The 20,039-nt window shown below is 39.0% G+C and overlaps 1 protein-coding gene across 1 annotated transcript in view; it reads left to right on the plus strand.

Annotated features, from left to right (window-relative positions):
- Positions 1 to 20,039, plus strand: part of fibcd1a (fibrinogen C domain containing 1a) — an 81,641-nt gene that overhangs the window by 4,835 nt on the left and 56,767 nt on the right. Inside the window, exon 3 of the mRNA XM_079468233.1 lies at positions 15,682 to 16,161. Within this exon, the coding sequence (XP_079324359.1) occupies positions 15,682 to 16,161 (480 nt within the window). The remainder of the gene's footprint in view (positions 1 to 15,681; positions 16,162 to 20,039) is intronic.

Here is a 20,039-nt window from a genome sequence, read left to right on the forward strand (position 1 = left end):
AATGAGGATTGGCGGTGAAGCTAAGCAGCATCACGGTGCATCTTTTGATCCATGCTCAAACGTTTTTCATGGCCAAACATGATGTAGCATGGCTATCAGAATTTCATCCTGGTCCTTTCAACCACACCTTACTCATCGTCAATCCCTCCTGTATGCATAATAAAGACTGTTGGCCTTGGTTGTAGCACCACGGCTAGATGTGAAAGCCATAAAGTGCCGAAGATATATGGTTTTCCCTTCTCCACTGTTATCCGCGCAGAATATCCATCACAGGTTTGTGGGGCCATTTGAGGGCATATGAATTGTGATATATGGAGTCCCACAGCGGAGGGATTCACACTAATAGTAGTTGTATAATTATAGGCTATCAATGGGTCTCCTAGATGTCATGTGTATATCAAACTGTCATTGATCGTTTTTTCACTTTGTCACCCGAAGCATTTGTTAATGTCGCGGCTGTGTGTCAAAGCGGACGTTATTTGGAGCTGCTGACGTTTCCCAGCGTATCTTTTATTTCTCGCCTTCAGAAATAAGAAATTTTAAAGACAACGGAGTGTTAAAGTAAACAGTCTAATTTGCTACGGGTCACATCTGTTGACATTTCTCAAAAGCAACCTTTTATCTCATTCAGAAACGCAGACGCACCTTTTGGTATTTGCCTTTCGTTTGACATTTCCTCTCTATTTTCTGATTGATTACCTGAAGAAAGGAAAGAAGAACGTGTGTGATGTTTAGTCAGCTTCAATGAGCAGAATCACATCGCTCGTATAGATTTTTTGTGAGTTTGCATGATTCCTTTAGCGAATCCGGGGCTAAAATAATAATGGAAACCAGTGGTTGCAGTCTCTGTGAATTTGCCCGAAAGTGTTTGTAAAGAGCTCTCGGAGCTGTGAGCAGGAATATGCAAGAGAGAGCTAGAAAAGATTTTATTACCATCTCGAAGTGCCGCTATAATTCTCCAGCAAAATAACTCCCACCAGAGCAATGAACTTAGCCATTGATGCCTGCTTGACCAGGTCCGTTCAAGATTCTGTTCTTATCCTTTCTGTGTCTGAAATAATGCTTCTTTGTTTTGCGAGTGATAATGCAATGCAATTTCTAATGCCACAGTATCGAATTAATCTTATAATATGACAAATCATACAAATCCAAGATGGTTTGCGCAAATAGCATATATTAAATACACTCTTGAATAATCCAATAAAGAACCACATATAGTGAAAAAAACTGAAACGTTCACCGTATTATTACGTGCAGGCAAGTGTGACAATTGTAGCCACAAATCCTATTAGGTAAATGTATTAGAAGAAAAAAACATTCATGTAACGCACAAGTGCTTAAGGCGGTCTGTTCTTGTGTTTATCGCCTGGGGAATGACAGCTGGTTGTGAATGTAGCGGATTGTGTTATTATGAGACAGAATCTCCTAACAGGCCAATTGTGGAGGATAGATTATGATCTAGGTGGATTGGATCTCGCAGTATCAAGGATTTGGACATGACGAGGGTCTCCGAAGATTTGTTCAGTTTATGGGAAGGGCAGAACATGCAATTTGCGGTGGTGTTCGAATTGATCCTTGAGTGGCCTTTCGTCCCTCCGTTGTGTAGTAATAAGAGACCCTGGTAAGGCCGATAAGAACGTCTCCTCTGGTGTGGCGATAAAATGTGTTCATTTGCTCATATTGCACACGGTCTGCAAGGTCTTCATGGAGCGTATGTGCTGCTGTTGTCTTTATCAGGACGCCTCAGGGAAGTTAATCTGAGACCTGTAGGATTCCAAACCAGCCAAGGATTTCTGCACTTGCTGTTAAGATCAGGGTAAATGGTAAACCAAAAGGAGGAAACATACTGGGTTGTGAAGATTGTGTTGTTTTATTATACTGAACAGAAACTAAGAAAAATTGTTTGTAAAAATGTAAATTGTGGTCATTGACAATTCTGTAACATACACATACTGTACATACAGCCGCAGAAAAATGTAATTCAATGATACCTCATGTGTGACATGGTCATTCAACAGCATGACAAGACCTATGCAAACTGTTATACAAATCCAGTTTTTCACATAAAAATATTCAGAACTTTTCCTAAAGATAATAAATTTCATTGTCCGAGGTCTGAAAAAATGCAAATTAATGCAAGTAAAAACTATATTTTTATTTGAAACATGGGATAAATATTGTTAGTAGTTCACAGAATGAAACAAAAATGATCATTTTACCTAAACGCATACCTATAAATAGTAAATTCTAAAATCAGAAAAACTGAATTTGGTCTCCTATTTTTTCATACTTTGTGTGAAACCTTTGGGAAATAATTTGCTTCACTTTGTAGACAGTTGCTATTGACCACTTCAAAGGAGGTCCAGAAGCAATTCCGGTTTCATTTATGTTTATTTTATATTGAAATCTTGCATAAATAAATCATCTACAATAAATCTTAAAGGTGTTGTTCAACATTATAATTTGGTTTACCGATCTGTTTCTTTTATTTTAACATTGTATTGTGTTAAAAAACTGAATGAGGAAGTTCTTCTGGTCCAGCGTTAAATCAGTGTTAGTTTTCCAAAGTGGAGAAACAAATTTGAACAAATATTAATTTGTATATTATCTATATTTTTATACAACACTTTATGGGTATATTCCTGGTTGTAAATTTAAGTGGATCTCTGTGTGTACTGTACTTGTCCGAAATCCAGCCAGCATTGGTAGATCATCAATCACATTTCTGTTGATTTCTAGACGGACGCGAATGTAATTGTCACCTGGAGTGACTTCAGCAGTGTGCAAGGACAGGTAAATGATGTTCCCTGTCAATCATTCCGTGTTAAAATGAGATATACCAGCAGTCTTTTAGGACTAAATGCTAGAGAGCAGTACGGTAATGATTCAGGACATGATACAGTACCTCTATTTCTGTTCTCCTCCAGTGTGGTGGCCATTTTAAAGCCGAGCGGTTTTAAATGTAGAGACGGAGATGAACTCTGTGTGAAACGGGACTCAGCTGTTCTAAAATCTGTGAATCCCGAAAGCCTTGTGTGCTTTTAACCTCTGATGCACATATATTTTCCCTCACAGACTGTGGATGTTTTTGTATTTCATTACATTTACATTTTAGGTTTTAAAATGTCTGGGACTTTGAGTGACTTTTAGTTTAAATATGCTAAAAAACTGCAATGTTACGCTAAATTATATTAGTTTTATGCACCTTTTTACTGCTGGCTCTATTCCCAGTACTTAAGCTATGATTTGCAAGTATAAGAACATTACGATAGAGAGGTTTTAATAAACAAAATGTTTTGAGCATAGCAAATACATACTGTAAATACAGTGTTTACATTTATATCAAATATATAATAATTGTTTCAGCTTTATTTCTTTATTTAAAAAAGGTTTTAGTCCATTTTTATTCATGCAGAATATAATTTTATGTTCAGAAAACTTTGTAAGTCAGAAAACTTTCGACATGCGTGGGAAGTTATTTCATTCTCGGAAAAATTGGTTCATACAGTATCTGATGCGACATATGTTGTTTGACTGCACGGCAATCTGTAGTTTTGTATTAATCCATTCATCTTTCAACATAAAAAACTGAACAGTTTCTGGTAGCTTAACAAATAATAACATTCATTCTTAAATTGAATTGCTGAGGTGATTCAGCTGTAGTCAGTGTGGGTCAATGCTTAGATTTTTAATGGGTTGTTTTTGGGGCGTTGTCTTACATTGCCCAAGTAAGACAAGCAGTTTCAGGCGACGTGTTATTTTTTTTGCCCCCCAAAAATATATTTTTACTGGCATGTGAAACCATGCCAAACGCTATTCAAATACTCATATGTACAGATCAAACAGTTTAGTAACAGCACCTCATTAGAAACTAGTTTTACACTTTTTCACCAATTTAAAGTAGGAAGTCACTGACATTCCAGCTTTAGTTCAGAAACACCAATAATGCATGTACAGTCCTGTTTGATAGTGTCTGAATTTAGAAAGTGGACATTTGCTGACCGCTCCTTTTGCTTTAAGCTATATTGAGAGGATCATAATGGCCATTCTGTCCTGTGTAATGTGTCTCAGACTGTTATATCTCGGCATTGCTCATTAAGATATCCACCATTGCCAACCACCCACTGACTGCCATTATAGATTTCCAGTAGTATGGCATTCCGGTTTCATAACGCCTTCCTTAAAACTGCTGTCAATCAGGTTCAGTAAACAAGGCATTTACAGGTCTCCCCAATCTATTTTAGCTTCTTGTTAGCTTACCAAAACCTGTTCAGAATTCAGCACAGGCCTGTGGCAATGGCGATCTCACATGTCTAACTGGATAAAACTTTTCTTTTTTGTGTGAAGGATGTCTAGGAACAACTAGACATTGATATTGTTTGCAGCAGTTGTGGTGAGATTCACTCCATAACAAAGACATTTTTGCTTTAAGAATAGTAAAGGTTTGCATTAGGTTTGTAATCTGCTTTATCTGTATATTGTGATATTCTTGTGATGTTACAAGGGATGATGTGAAATGTTATTGATGCACTAGTCCATGGCCTCGTAAGCTAGCTAAATGATTCATATTTTCTGTCGAGCTTTATAGCTGGTCTTCATCATCAGTGGATTCAATGTGTACAGACCGATTCACAATTACAAAATTCAAAATTCACAATTACAACTTTTCATGATCAATAACAAATTAGATTAGCCAGACTTCCCTCTGGTACATACGACATTGTCATTTATGTGTGCTCATATTGTAAATGTGCTCATTTTGTTCGGCCTTTGAAGGCAGCGTATGAACATATGTGCACCTGTTTGACTGCGGAGTCATAATCATGCCGTGAATTTCAGTTTTTTATGTCTGCCATCAGCATGGCCTGGCGATTTTGGATTTGTCTGTAAAACACAGTCATTAAAAAATGAAATATATAAAATTGGTAAATTTTCAAAAGATAAATTCACCTCTATCACAACATATTTTCCTGGAACACAGATTTATTCAACAACTGCAATCACTTTTCATTATCCACTTGGAGTGGCTTTACTATTGTGACTTTTATAATAATATTAATAATGCTAATATATTTAATATCTTTTTTAAGTAGTCCTGTAAGAAAGTAAGCAGATTTTAGGATGAATTGAGCCGCAAATGTCATTAAACCGTGACGTAATATTTATGTATTTCTTTTTAAAACCTCAGATTTCCCAATGTACAGTTTTTAAGGAAATGGAAAAAACACTAGCTTTTGAAAAAAGACTGTGTTTTCAAAGTTGACTAGCACCTCCTCATACTTTAATTGGTTAGATAATTGCAAAACCCAGTGACAAACATAAAGGGCTACTATAATAATAATTCATGGAAAAAAAATAAGGAAATATGAAGAAACAAGGTTTTAGAAGGGCAGCAGCGATATGATGTTGGATTGTAATCATGACAACTTTTTAAAGATTCTATGTTTTCCCCAAATACATACAGTAGGAGCTGGACTTGCGTGCAGATGGCAAAATGGCCACTGAGAAAGCACATTTGCCCCAGAAAGACTTTAGTTTTATGACTGTCTCTCTCTCTCTCTCTCTCTCTCTCTCTCTCTCTCTCACTGTCATCATTAGAAATATAATTTTCCATTTTGCTTTTCTAGGCAATTATGAAGCATTTCCAGGCAACTGTTACGCTTTTGTGGCCATTAACAGAATATTTGCCATCCAACAAAACCGGGGCTGTTAAATCACCCACATGTTGTAGACGATTGCTGCATTGCATTTCAGACCTAGTAGAACGCAAGCAGTGTGAAGATAGACCGTTTTAATGAACTGATCATTTAAATATCACCGCCGCCGGGCCTGTAAATTGTAAACAGTAAATTACGACTTCTGTTCTTGTTTTTTTGTGACCTCACTAGTGGTACCAAACCCAAAACAACGTTTGTTTATTCCCGTGTGACCGGTGCTGATTAAATTTGTTTCCGCTGCATCAGTGGTGTGACCAAAACGCCATCATGATCTTATTGTAAGGACATATTCAATCACAGATGGCTAATTCAATACCGGGGCAAGTTGTCACACAGGCTTTTCTGTAGCAAGTAGTGCTATGAAATAACCCCTAACCCCAGTCCACTTTACCTTCAGCTGCGCATGTGTTTTGACATAACATCCTACAGGGATATCTGAAGGCTTTTAAAGGGCTGTTTTCAATGCAGCTGTGACCCGGGGTCATGCCGGTGCGATGTCACCCTGCATGAGGCGCAAATGGATTCGACCTCTATGGAGAGCTGGTCATCGACTGCGGGGATTCACGTGCGGGGAAACAGGAAAAAGGAAAACGAGGCTAGAATTATCGTGCGAGGACGCGAGAAACTTCTCGGCGGTTTTGGCAGCTGTCAAGTCAAGCGAGATGGAATCCATTATAGACAATCAAATTAGTTTCTGCACTGTGAAGCCCTAACAGTCTGTGTCACTTTAAATGCTCAGCACATGCCAGGGTTCAGAACGCACGATTTAGAGGTTTTGTACGCAAATTACCGACTAATTCTTGAAGGTTTTTGTTTTTAAGCAAAGTGCGTTGCGTGATGTGTGCGTGAAAGCCCAGATATTGAACCGCCCTCTGCAAAGACTTCGTACAGTATGTAATGTACTTATGACATATCTGTGATTTTATGCATTGATTTGGACAGGAATTGCTTTCTTTGTTTGGAAGAGCCTTTTGTCAGAATGTAGGCGATATGGACGGTCGCATGATCTGAATCATGAAACTAAATGAAGCAATACTTTTATAAATAAATTGAGTTTAAATATAATTACTTTACATTTTTCCTGATGCTGATACCACAATGTCCGTTCTGAGCTGTTTGTAAACAGATTTCCTTTTAATTTTTGTTTTATATCAGATTGGATGCCTGCAGTACTTGAACCACCCCCTGTTGTTTTACCTATGAACTTCACAACATTCATAATGAATGTGCAGCAGGCAGCACAGTGAGAATGTAGTTATAGTTACAGCATTTGATGAAGTTAAAAAATAAATAAGAAGAAGCGTTGTGGAAAATTAATATACTGCAATCACAGGCAATCCTATCCAGACGGGATTTAGATTTCTCAGAGGAACCCCGAGTTAGCCAACAAACAGAAGGTAATTTGTTCTGTAATTTTTAGCAAGGTTGTGTGAAAGAAAAACAGACTTGTTTGATTCAGACGAGATTAAAATCGCAAAGTACGTCTGCACAACACAAATTTACCTTAGGAAAAACAAGATTTGAAACATACTAAAAATGGCCGACCCCAATTACCCGCCACATGCTGAGACTCGCTGTTTGTGAGAAAATGCTTCCATTTGCCATTTCTTTCTTAGTTTCCTCGGTACATGAGTGCTTTTAAAATTGGTGGGACGCAGCGTTCTGTTTTCCTCCAAATTCACTGTCTTTTACAGGGACGCTAAAATTAGCAAAAGCTTCACCACAGCATTCCAGTCAAATTATATATAGCTCTTCCGGCATCTTCTTCATTTTAGACTCCCAACCTTAATGTCACTTAATGGATTTCTCCTGGTAATTTATAATCCTTTGAACCTCCGCGTGAAAGCGGCGGGAGATAACTTGTATTCTTCTCATGCGCTCATGTGCTTACTGCTCAAATACACGCAATGAAATAACATTTTGAGTTGTGTTTGCTCAGGGCTGGCATCATCTGAGATCTCTTTACAAATAGAAATCTGATGCGCTGCCCTGAAGAAGTTTATTATTGCTCAGAGGTTGTACTTTCAAATCTCTGCAAACTTTTTTGGAGATCTCAGTTACGGTTGATTTACTGTATTTACTGTGCCAGTGTATGAACGTTAGCGACATCTACCGGTGAGGTTGCGAATCGCAACCAACGGCTCAATCCACCCCTCCCTTTCGAAACATTACGGTGGCTGCACAGAAATAAGATGCCGTCACATTTTTGCTGAAGGAGATAACGTATTTGCGAAATGTCATCTGTTTGTCCGTTTAGAGCTACTGTAGAAACAACATGGAGAATTCCATGTAAGGGGATCCGCTGTGTATTTAGAAATAGCTAAGGTAATAAAAACATAATGCTTCATTATGTAATGTCTTAATACACCTTTGAAGACATAGTTATGTATTATATATTGCATGTCTGTCAATAGATCCAAAAATATTACCTTTTGGACTTTTGCACAGTTTGAGACATTGTTGAGATCTCTTGTGATCTCGAAGATTCATGAACCAAACAAATGTAAGCAAACACCTTCATCGGAGTCACAGAGAAACAACTGAGATGATAAGAAATCTTTATTTGTGAGGTTTTTGTGAACCATGTTGTCTTATGCATAAGTCGCGCACACACGCATCTGTCACATGGCATTTCATTTTGTGAAGAGTTGTCAGTAGGCATATACTGTATATCCGTGTGCATGCGTGTCTTTGTGTATCGACTGATCTGTTATCCCCCGCGGTTTTGATAAAGTGTGCCAGAGCGAAGCTTGTGCTGACTTATGTGTGTCAGCCATTAGGGAGCATAGAGTGTGAATGGTGACTTATGGCATCCCTGCAGAAGTTCCTCTCTGGAGCCTAGAAGAGGACTGAAAGACAAATCGCTGCCTGCACACATGCCTGCCTGTCCTTGGAGTGCACTGACAGGCATTCGTGCAGAGATGCCACTGTCACTGCTGTTCGCCACTGGAGCGGGTCACACATTTACACACGAGGTTAAATCAAGTCAACAGTCGGTTGTAAATAACAGAAAATGTATGTGAAGATGACATATATCATGTCCATAAACTGTTTTATTCAACATAACATTCAAGATTTTAGTAATATTTTATATGTACTACCATAGTAGGAAAAACTGCTTTATAAATGTCTTTGTTCTGTTGAACACAAAAGAAGATATTTAGAAGAATGTATGAAAGCAATACGTTCTGGAGCACTTTTGACTACCAGTGTCATTTTTCCTACTATGGTGGTCAATGGTGGCGAAGAAACGTTGACAGAATTTTTGGGTAAACTATCCCTTTAAAGTTTTTCAGAGCCGTCATTTTAAAGCTTCTGGGGGGTGTTGCCATCGTTCTTTTGGATCTTAGTTGTTTCTGTCTCTTCATGTAATGCTACATTTATTTTTTTTAAACGTTTGTGTCGTAAAGTTCTTCTATATCAGCATTGAACCAGTGTTGTTTACGACATCCGAAGTGGTCTGAATGGTGACACTTCAATATCTTCTGGTGGTACCCGCGTGTTTCCTAACAAAATATATAACAAGTCAAGCAAGATTTTTATTTCATCGCCATATCTGAATTAAGCATCTTAAAATTTTTTTTTTTTTATCACAGACACACCCATTGTAATGCTTTAAATTGCATTTTGACCACTTTATTAATGGATGTTTGTGCTTTATGTGAATACATACAGTATATAGATCCCAAAGTGTACCATAAATTAATGAAAAATTGATAAAGGAAATTTGTGTTTAGCTAAATAAATTCATATACAAGGATTGGCAATAATGTTTCTTCAGAAAACTATTCCTTTACCTGAGAGCACTGTGAGGCGTCTTCATTTCAATTCATATCCACCGGTTGTTTACCTGTCTTCGCACACACTAAGTAGATGTTTATGTCATTTACCTCCAGCCACAGCAGGTGTGTTGTGTTGCGGGGCTTTGACCTACTTGTAATCCTCCGAACGCTCATTGACAATGCGCCACCATTATCTGCAGCGCATGAAACCAGGACGCTCATGAGATATGTCAAAGATACACAGAGGGCCGGTGACAACAAGTTCCTACTGGCCCCTTTTGAGGATGTCATCACCTCATGGCTCAGAAAAGCAGTTTTAATATGGCGTTTTAATAGCCTCGGTGGAGCTGGAGGGAGGCATCGGAACAGCCTGTTTTTGACAGCCCCGGGCACGGCCCCCCCACGCACAATAAACAATTTATCATTTCAAACCAGCTAATGAACTCGCAAGCTCTGAGCCAGCACAAAATGTGCCGGTGTGTATGAACGCGCTCGTGTGTGTGTGGGTCCGGATTCGGTAGCGAGTCGGTTCTTTAGTCCCCGCATTTTACTGCCATCCAGCTTTAGTGATAAATGAACTGGAGAAGAGTGGTACGGCCATTTCGCAGATTAAGATTAATCCCCTACATCTGGTCCGCTTAAAGCACTAAGACTTACTTGTTGGGATTTCCGCGCTAACATTATCGTGAGATTTTATTTTGGCCTCGGGTTGCTGTGTAATTCAAAGCGAATAGCGCCACGATCTCTTAATTCGGCCTGACTGGTGCTGCTTTCGGGCATTTTGCCTTACAAGTGTCTAATTTGTTAAACAACTCGAGCTTGACCACATTTAAAACATGTGTCGTTTTGTCAGGGCCTAAAAGTGCTCTAAGGGGCCTTGGGATGAGGACGTTGTCAGTGAATTTGTTGGTGATGTAAAGAAATCTGTTTAATATATAATGTTTCTAGGTCAAGTTGCATGTGAAGATGCTCTTCTGTGTATGTGGTTTTCTGCTGAGACCTTTAGAACATTAAGGTCGCTCATCACTACTCGTATGGTGGTTAATTAATAGATCCCAGGACCCCCAGGACGAGTAAACAGCTACGTATGTCTAACCACTAAGTGTGTATGTGCACAGCTGGGCGGGGATTTTCCGGTTTAAGCTCTTATAAGAAGATTAGGTCGAGGCTAGATAGCGCCTTAAGACACCTGTGTATTTCAGCAGGTTGTGCAGATGTACGCACTCTGATAAAGGGCCCTGGAGTTAAGACGGATGTTGTGTTATACATCATCGAGTCTATTAGCAGATGTAGACTGGGAACGCTGTCCATCTGCTTGCATTAAAATGTCTTTATATCCAAAGCCTTTCCATCTGTTTATCCATCTAGGTATGAATGCAAACAATAGCTGCTTCACACATGCGTCTGAGCACCCATTCATATTTCAACGGCCTAAATGGAAGGTAGGTTCACACCTGCACAAAGCGTTTGCGGTGCTGTGGCCCAGAAGCACGTTTTCTTGCTCTGAGCCAATTGTTGGCATGCGTTACCCACCGAACTCAGCAGAAAACATTTTGAATTTGCACTGTGCACTTACTCATCAACACAGTTTTTTTGTGAAATAAACTTTCATGTGGCAAAATACTTTTAGTTTTTAAACTACTTTCTGTTGTGTTGTTTTTGGGGTTTGTTAAGTATTGTTTCACTATTTACTTTGGAAGTGAATGTCAGTTAGGTTTTAAGTCGATTAATGTTTATTGTGTCATTTATAGGTGTTATAAAGGAAAGATTTAATTGTGATACAGGTTGTAGGAGCCTCACCTCGATCCCGCAGCTAACATGCACATGTCATTGCGATAACGCAGCTGCGTCGTTCACACTCTGTGGTATGTGTGAAACTAGTCTTGTGTTTCTTTAAAGCAGAGCTGGTGTTCTGTTACCCGTAATGTTTTTTAACAATGTGTAAAAAACAACTGTTAAAATATTGACATGGTTGGGCGCCACTTGATTTATTAGAGAAGGAGAACAGACTAGTCAGTCTGACTTTTTTCGAGTCGTCCTTTGAACATTTCGTTCTAACCATTGCTCTCTTTTCACTAACATCTTGCTTGTATGCATGTAAAGCTGCTTTGCGACAATGCAAAATTGTGCCATAGAAATAAAACTGAATTGAATCTCTGTAGTTTCAAGGTTTTTGCCTGCTTAATAATTGTGCATTTTAGAATGAACAAGTCTTTAGAAGGGACTTCAAAACGTTGACAAAGTCCGTGCATCTCTATTGAAGTCGCCTACACCTTGTCGTACGCATACAAGCGACCGAAATGAAAAGCCATGTTATTGTTGTTTTCATGGTTTTTAATATATAGTGAGGCTGTTAAAGATCATAAGAACAGAACAGAATGTACGGGTTCAGTCATGGGATGAGTAGGGATTACACTTTATAGATAGGTCTCAAGGATAGGACAATTACGCTGTACCAAAAAGTAAGTCCTGTTTCTCAAGAACAAATAGATGACTATATACAAAACTATCCTTCTGAAACCTTGTACTGTATCTCCATATTTTGTGATTTTCCTCCTTTTGCCATGAATCATTGATATTAGTCACCCTGTTTTGCAAATATCTAACCAACAAAAAGTATTTAAAAAGTGCTTGCCAACGTTGACAACACAGTATTTAATAATTTAACGTCGTTTTTTTTTATTTCCTGAAAAACATGAATGTTTCAAAATGGTGTTTCAAAATTGAACTATATATAAACTGCAGTTATGTGCAAAACTTAACTGAATTGTTTTCTTTTAATTGCTCGGTTTCATAGCTTTTGAGATTTAAGTTGAGTTCTGTAGCTATGTTAATTAAGCGTCCGTTTTGTCTCGGGTGGTTCTACAATAAATACAGACAAATTAGACAAATTAAAGTGTAAAGATTATGTGGCGGGCGTAGTGCAGATAATTTGGTCCTAGAGGAATAAGAAAAGAGAAATCTCTGATTTAAGATTGCATACCTTGTTAAATATTAATCAGACACTTTCATCACTTACAGTACAAATGAAGAAAGCACAAGCAATTTAATATACAGAGACAAAGTATATTAGCATTCACAGGATACTTTTATGCGAACATTTCATAGACTTTTATCGCTGCCGCGTGATTGTGTAACAATTGTGTTCTTTTTCTTTCTGGCGGCGGGCTAGGGTTTCCCTTTTATGAATATTTGTTGGTTTGTAGGCCAAGAAGAACCTGACACCTACCCGAATAAGCATTCCCGGGCACGGTCATGTGACGTTCCTTTTGTGTCATCGCTCTCGACCTCCTTCAGCTCTTGCGCCACTTCCGGTATCGGTGTCAGTCCGCTATGGCTCTCTTAGGTTTTAAAAGTGCCCTGGGAAGAATACGGTGTTGTTTTTGATTCGGAGGCTCCTCCGTTTCACCTCTGCTCCTTCGAGAGCCTCATCTCACCGGCGACAGATAAAAGCTCTTATAAAATATTGTCTGCGCTCAGCCGAGCGTGGCCTTCTAATCTCAACCTGTGTCTGTTCGTGGGGCACATGAATGCCCACCGCCCGCTAGACGAGTGAGTGTGCGTGGATGCTTTAGAAACGGGCCCGCCGCCTAGTTAAGATGCAGGGCGCAAAACGACAACCAAATGTTTGTGAGCCCCCGATTTTTCTTCTAAACGTCCGTAGAGAGGCTCTATCACAATAAAGAGAAATAAGATTGATGGGGTGCACGTTCACAGAATAGACAAGCCAGCTACCTCATTGTTTAGGCGAGGATTTCTCTCTGGAGGGAAAATTCGGGTCTCGCCCGTGTCTTTGTTGACGTACGCCTGTGGTTGCGTTGTGTTCTCGTCGGTGGGGTCAGATATAAGCCCGGCTAATTCCAGCAGACAGCGGGTATTGTTGTTTTATTGTAACAAATTGATCGGAGTGCGCTTTCGCCTGCTGTTGCATGATGAATGAGGCTTTTGTGCACATTAATTATCTTTAAAATAAATATGACAATGCGGTGGATGCGGCAGGGTTCTTTTTATGCATCCCCGCTTGCTTTTTTGTTCATGGTTGTTAAAAAGAGACGACCACACAAGCATGGAAACACAACATAAGACCTCAGCAGAATTATACCTCTGAGCGTCACAACACAAACGTCGTAAATTTAGATTTAGGTTTTTACAGCATGTGTGAGCATAGAGGCCGGTATTGAGCACGACTGTTAACCCAACACCTCTAGGATTTGTTTCTTATGGCTTTGACTCCCCTGATTGGTTTGTTCACTTAGAATTGGTTCCTATCTCTACAGCCCGCCCCAGACCTAGTCCCAACCCTAACCCTCGTGGGGGAAGACAGGGGAGTCATAATCTAACGGGGAGTCCGATTTTGATATGACACCTGTGACCGAAGCTCAGGAGAAAATTTCAGGCCGAGTGATTTAATTTTCAATGTGAATACGCAGGAGTCACTTTAACGTATATGGAAAAGTGTGTCGATGAAAATATACAAAGCGTAAAGACCTCGCGTGGGGGAGCGCAACCCGCTGTCGAGTGGAATATTGAAGTGGCACTTGTAAAACAGCAGGGGGAACGACGCGGGCGTAGAAAGAGCTCCCACTGCGCAAAAAGACCTAGAAAAAGATAACCAAGTCCCCGCGTGCCGTTCCCACAGCTTCCCATCAAATGCTCTTCACTTCATTTATTGTTATATCTGCGTTTGTTGCAGTATGTGGACGTGAACACCCGCACGCGCTCTCTGAGATGAGAGAGTTGTCAACTCTGGGCACTTAACCAGACCGTAATATTGAGCTGTAAGGCTCATGTCTGTAGTTTCTAGTCTTCTGCCCGGTGGGGATTTGCCTTCCCAGATCCTCAAAGGAAACACTGCTCATTTTGTCGTTTATATTCCAGCCCACTGCTAGAGCCCTGGGCAATCACCAGAATCTCTACAAAGTGTTCATAAATGAGCTGTTGCCCCGCCATCTAATGTACGATAGCTCTGTGTTTAAGAGTATGTTTTAATGCAGAATAAGAGGAACACATAGTTGTACACAAAAGTGACCCAGAGGAATTGAATTGTTCAGTAGTTGCTTTTTTGAAGCTCAGGAGAGTTGATTGAGTTCTCAGTAGTGTTTCATGTAAACATATAAATTCTGTAATTATTTATTCACCCTCAAGTTGTTCCAAATCTGCATAAATGTCTTCGTTCTGACGAACACAGAGAAAGATATTTTGAAGTATGCCTGTAACCAAACAGTTCTTGGCCATCATTGACTACCACATTATGGAAAATTACAATAGTCAAAAGTGCCCCAGAATTGTTTGCTTTCCTACATTCTTTCAAATATCTTCTTTTTTTGTTCAACAGAACAAAGGAATTTTTCCTTTGGTCGTCAGTGGTGGCCAAGAACTGTTTTGGACGAACTGTTCCTTTAAGCAAAAGTTTCCATCTGATTTGATACCATTGATGTCTTGGGAAAATAAATGAAATATTAAAGAGATCTCATCTGTGTATTTTTTTATGGGGAGCCAAAATTACGGAACATCCGGTAATTATACACTTCAAAGTTTCTTTACTGATTTGAAAATGAATTCAATATTCTGAACATATTCTGAATAAAAAGCACACTTGGTATATAGTAATGATTTTCTTTCACTTTTCTGAAGTTAATAAAGCACAAAGGTGGATAGATATGCTTTATCTTTGTAATGTATTCTGGTGAGCCCCAAAGAACGATGGGAAACGTACATTATGTGAATGCAGCATCACTTGATGCTCGAGGTGGTGATCATGTTCAAGCAACCAAACGGATACATTTTTCCTTTCATCTTCATGAAAATCTTTATGAAACCTCTAGATTTATGCACTGACAATTGTCTCAGTCGCCAGCTATTACGTAATTGCAGAACTTTCAGCACCATCTCCATACATTTTTAATGCTCAACAGGGATTTGTAGATGTGGAATGTGTAAGTTGCAGATGTGGGAAACCTACTTCTGAATCTGAGCTATCACGAGATGTCTTTTGATATGGTATTCTGCGACTTTAACTGTCGCTTGTATCTTGGAAATATCAGCCTTTTAAAATATATATTATAGATTAAAATGGATAAAGAAATTCCCATATTTGTGATTTTGTCTCTGAGTGGTATATTTTAAGCCATATCTTGTTTATCTATGTACTAATGTACTACTCTTTTTTTATCTCTTTGTAGAGGATGAGCTGTAGCTATCTCCTGTGCACCATCCTGCTCTTCGTCGCAGTGTTACTGGCTGTCACGGTAACCGGAATCATTCTCTTGATGAATCATTACCAAGCGCCCGACGGCCCAGACGGCCCCCCTCTCATCAGCACCAATCAGGATGAGGCTAATGCCTTGGTAACTATCGAGAGAGGAGACGGCTCTCGCATCAACATCTTCATTGACCCCAACTGCCCCGACTACAACAATAACTTCCTGCGTCTAGAGGGCGTGCAGACCTCTCTTCTGCACTCTCTCACAGACCACGATACTGATCTGAAGTCAGTGAAGGGACAAGACCGTTCTCTGCTGGTCAAACTGGCCGAGGAGGTGGCCAAACTGTCCGCTCACGCCAGTCAACTAAAGATGGAATACAATGCCCTTAGACAGGGCCAGGGTAACATCGGACAAGAGCTCAGTACGCTTCAGTCCGAACAGGGCAGGCTCATTCAGGTTAGTTCTGGTTTTTATTTATTCATTACTATTTCTAAAATCACACCATAAGTTTGCACAACTTGAATATATTTAGTAGAGCTGCACAGATGCTAAATTTCTTTACCAATATTTGTCGATTATTCAGAGTGATATCTGCCGATACCGATTCTAGATCACATTGATATTTCTGAACTTTCTGAATGTTATGCATTCATATAATGACGATTAATATTAAACATCAAACTGGTGAAGTTATCTTTACATATACTGTATACAGAGCACAAATTCATTGCATTTTCCTGTCTTCTTTTGATTGACAGGATATCGTTTCTTAGATTATCGGCCGATAGTGTGAAAAATTGCTTTTATCGACTGGTTTGATTATTGGCCAATATCTCTAATATTTAGTATAGCTTTACTACAGTATCTCTCCTTCAGCCGTTATTGGAAAACCTTTATCAACATGGTCTGAATTGTTAAGTCAACATGAAACAAAATCACAGGCACTATTGCACACAATATCCCACAATTCCCCACCGTATGACTATTTATAAGCGCAACTGTTGCTGAATTAATAGATATACACTTGACAGTAATTTGAGGCTGAAATACTTCAAACATTCAGCAAATCTTCATAAGATGCCATTTGTCAATTTTACTTTCCCAGCAGTTTGTTGTTGGCATAAAGCCCTTTACAAGCTTTTCGAGTGTGATGAACGCCTTTTTCTAATTGGAACTTGAGCGAGTGACTGGCTAGCAGGAGAGCGAATTCACACGATGGAGCCGTATGGCAACATTCCCACCAGGCGCACCTCATCTTCACTGCATTTGAAGATGAAATGACAGAGCGCACCGAAGCCCAGTGCTGTCACACAGTGCGGATGACTTTATTTGATGTGGCACAGCGCAAGGATTGTACAGTAAAGAATTGATACGGCCAAATGATGTCTGTATGAGATACAGGAAGACCTATTTAAAGTAAATGTGCTTTGAAGGCTGTGCCGCTTCTCACTCTATCTGTGCGCATATAAGTAAACAGAAATATACAATTATTATCAGTCAGTGTAGATTTGGGCACATGATACTTTATATAATTTTAATATTTAACAATTTTTCATTTCATATAAGGTGAGAGCAAAAAGAACATTCAATATGCAGTTACCCTTTTGTTATTGTAACAAATGCACGCAGTGTTGCTTACCACGTTCTCACTTCATAAACGGATTCGCCATTTTGCACATATTTTATAATGAGAAATGCACAAAGATATTTTAAGGAACCGAGAGCTCAGTGTCAAAACTGTGGTGCTTCATTCTCACACGCTGCCATTTCTGCTCTGATTTCTGCTGAGCAAAAATAGACGTCTTGAGTTGTGAAAAAATACAAGATAATGACTTCCAGCCATGTAACAATAGGTCTACACTTACGGAGGTTGAAATGACGAAGCTGCTACTGATATTTATTATTGTAATCATATAGTTTATAAAGTACCGCATAGATGACAAATCCCAGAATGAAGTTAGCATTTTAAGACTTCCGGTTCCATCGCCCCAAAGTCGATGGGTTTGAATGGGTTTTTGTTCAATTGCATGAAAGGGTTAAAATAATAACAATAAACATCATGATTTAATCTTTATTCTTTATGAATCACATGCTTTTCTTGACAGGCTACTAAACAGCTGAATATTATCCGTAAAATTGTATAAACTATATTGTAATTGTTCGTATGCTTTAATGTTTATCAAAGTACCGCAGGTTGAGTTGTGATAGCATCATTTCAGACTCGGCCCTGGAGAGCAGCAGACAGAATTAGAGACAGATGGGATCCGTAGCCTCTACATTTAGATGAGTGTTTTATGAATTCAGCCAGCAAACCAGTGCCTCGCTTTCATTAGGTTCCCTCAGCGAGACAATAAAAACCAAACCGCATCAATAGGGATAATCGTGCTGTACTCGGCAGCCGTGCGGACTTGAGCCTGTGCAGACATAGTTGGAACTTTCGATTATTTATCATAGAGTCAAGAGATAACTTTATGATATGGATGGATTTCCCACCCCGAGAGACACATACGCTTGTCTTGGTTAAGTTGATAAGGGATATAAACCGGTTTGCACACTCTCTGTCCTTGAAGACAAATATGAAAGGAGATATGAGGACATTGAGCGGAATTGGAAGAATACAGAATGAGATTCCTGGAGGGTAGTTTTAAAACTTAATTACAGGGATACGGTGATATCGTGAGCTCATATGATTCCTTCTGTCTGTAGCCGACGTTTACCTGCGTCTCAGTGAAATGAAATGCAATATGTACCTAGTGGTGGCTTACCAGGAAACCGTGGGTTTGATTTATTAAATGTTTGTTCTTAAAAGTGAAGTCTGTATATTTTTTCCGATATTAAAATGATTTTCCTGTGCCTTCCTGTGTTTGAGACAGCAACTGCAAAAGCATAATTTTTTAATGAGTTGTTTTTTGTCTCGCTTTTAGTAAAAATATCTAAACATGTATAAAACTTCTGAAGCAAACATTGCATAAGATATTTAGACGTGTTTTAAGAGAATGTCTTTTTATGAAAACTCTATATAAATCTAACAAATTGTAGCAAAGTTTATGCTTGAAAGACGTTTGGAAACGGGCTGAGAAAATAAAACCCAAGATATATGATCTGAAAACAAAAATTTTTATCTTTTTCAAGTAAATGTATCTTCTTTTAACAATATTTAGATTTTTTTCTTGAACCTATAGACAAAGTGCAAACTTTTTACACAGTATATTACTCCTTGTTCCTCTAAAATAATTTTACAGTCACACATAGGGACACTGTAAAAGGAACGAGAAGATGTAGTGGGAAATGTACATGTTTGTAATTCTGTTTGATGTCACTGGTGTTACGCATTTCACCTTTAATCAATAGAAGTCTTATTTCTTCCAATGACAGTGGAATCGTATATACGCAAAGTAAATCTTTCCTCTGGGTGTCTTTGAAGGCTGGATAAAGGTTTTCTTTGCGGATCCTGGAGTACCAGCGATCTGACTCTGCAAAAGCTCTGGATCATTAATGAGGTTGGCTGAATCCAGGCCTTCTTAGTCATTATCCCACCTCACTGCTCCTGAGAAACTAGAACACTCGGAACGTAATGTTGCACTAGAGTGAACGTGCCACTTTTATAGCACAACTTTCTTATGTCACTGCTGTGTAACTTTAACATTGCACAAGTCTGTGAACATGGCTTTGGATTTTCTGTTTGCTTTAGCTTAAAGGAACAGTGTGGATATTTTAGCGAAATCTAGTGGTCAGGTTGCAAACTGCTCCTCCTCCAGCACTACGGTGGCTGTCACAGAACTAAGATGTTGTTACGTTTTCGCTTCTTTGCGGAAGGAGATTTGCGAAACGTGCTCTTTATAGCAGTTTGTCCATTTAGGGCTACTGTAGAAACAACATGGCGAATTCCATGTAAGGGGACCCGCGGTGTATGTAGATAGAAATAGCTCATTCTAAGGTAAGAAAGATCATGCTTCGTTTTGCAAGGTCTTTATACACCTCTGAAGACAGAGTTATATTATATTGCATTTCTGTCAACAGATCCTCCAAAGAAAATGACACACTGGACCTTTAACTGGTAGACTATGATGCTGGCGATGGCGAGGGGTTTGAGTCCCTCGCCACTGTTTTGCTTAGTATTTCTGTCTTTTTATCAGTACAAATATCAAGAAATTCTTAATCAAGATACATCTACAAGGCTCAAGGTCTAATTTCATTTAGCTTCTTGAGTGAAAGCATTTTTGTCAGTACAAATATCTAGATACATTCACTGTACAAGACGTTTACAAAACTTAAAATATTGTGTCTTTATATACAAATATCTAAATGGAATTAAATCAAGATACATTTACTGT

This window comes from Barbatula barbatula (genome assembly GCF_947034865.1).
Source record: "Barbatula barbatula genome assembly, chromosome: 11".
Taxonomy (NCBI): domain Eukaryota; kingdom Metazoa; phylum Chordata; class Actinopteri; order Cypriniformes; family Nemacheilidae; genus Barbatula; species Barbatula barbatula.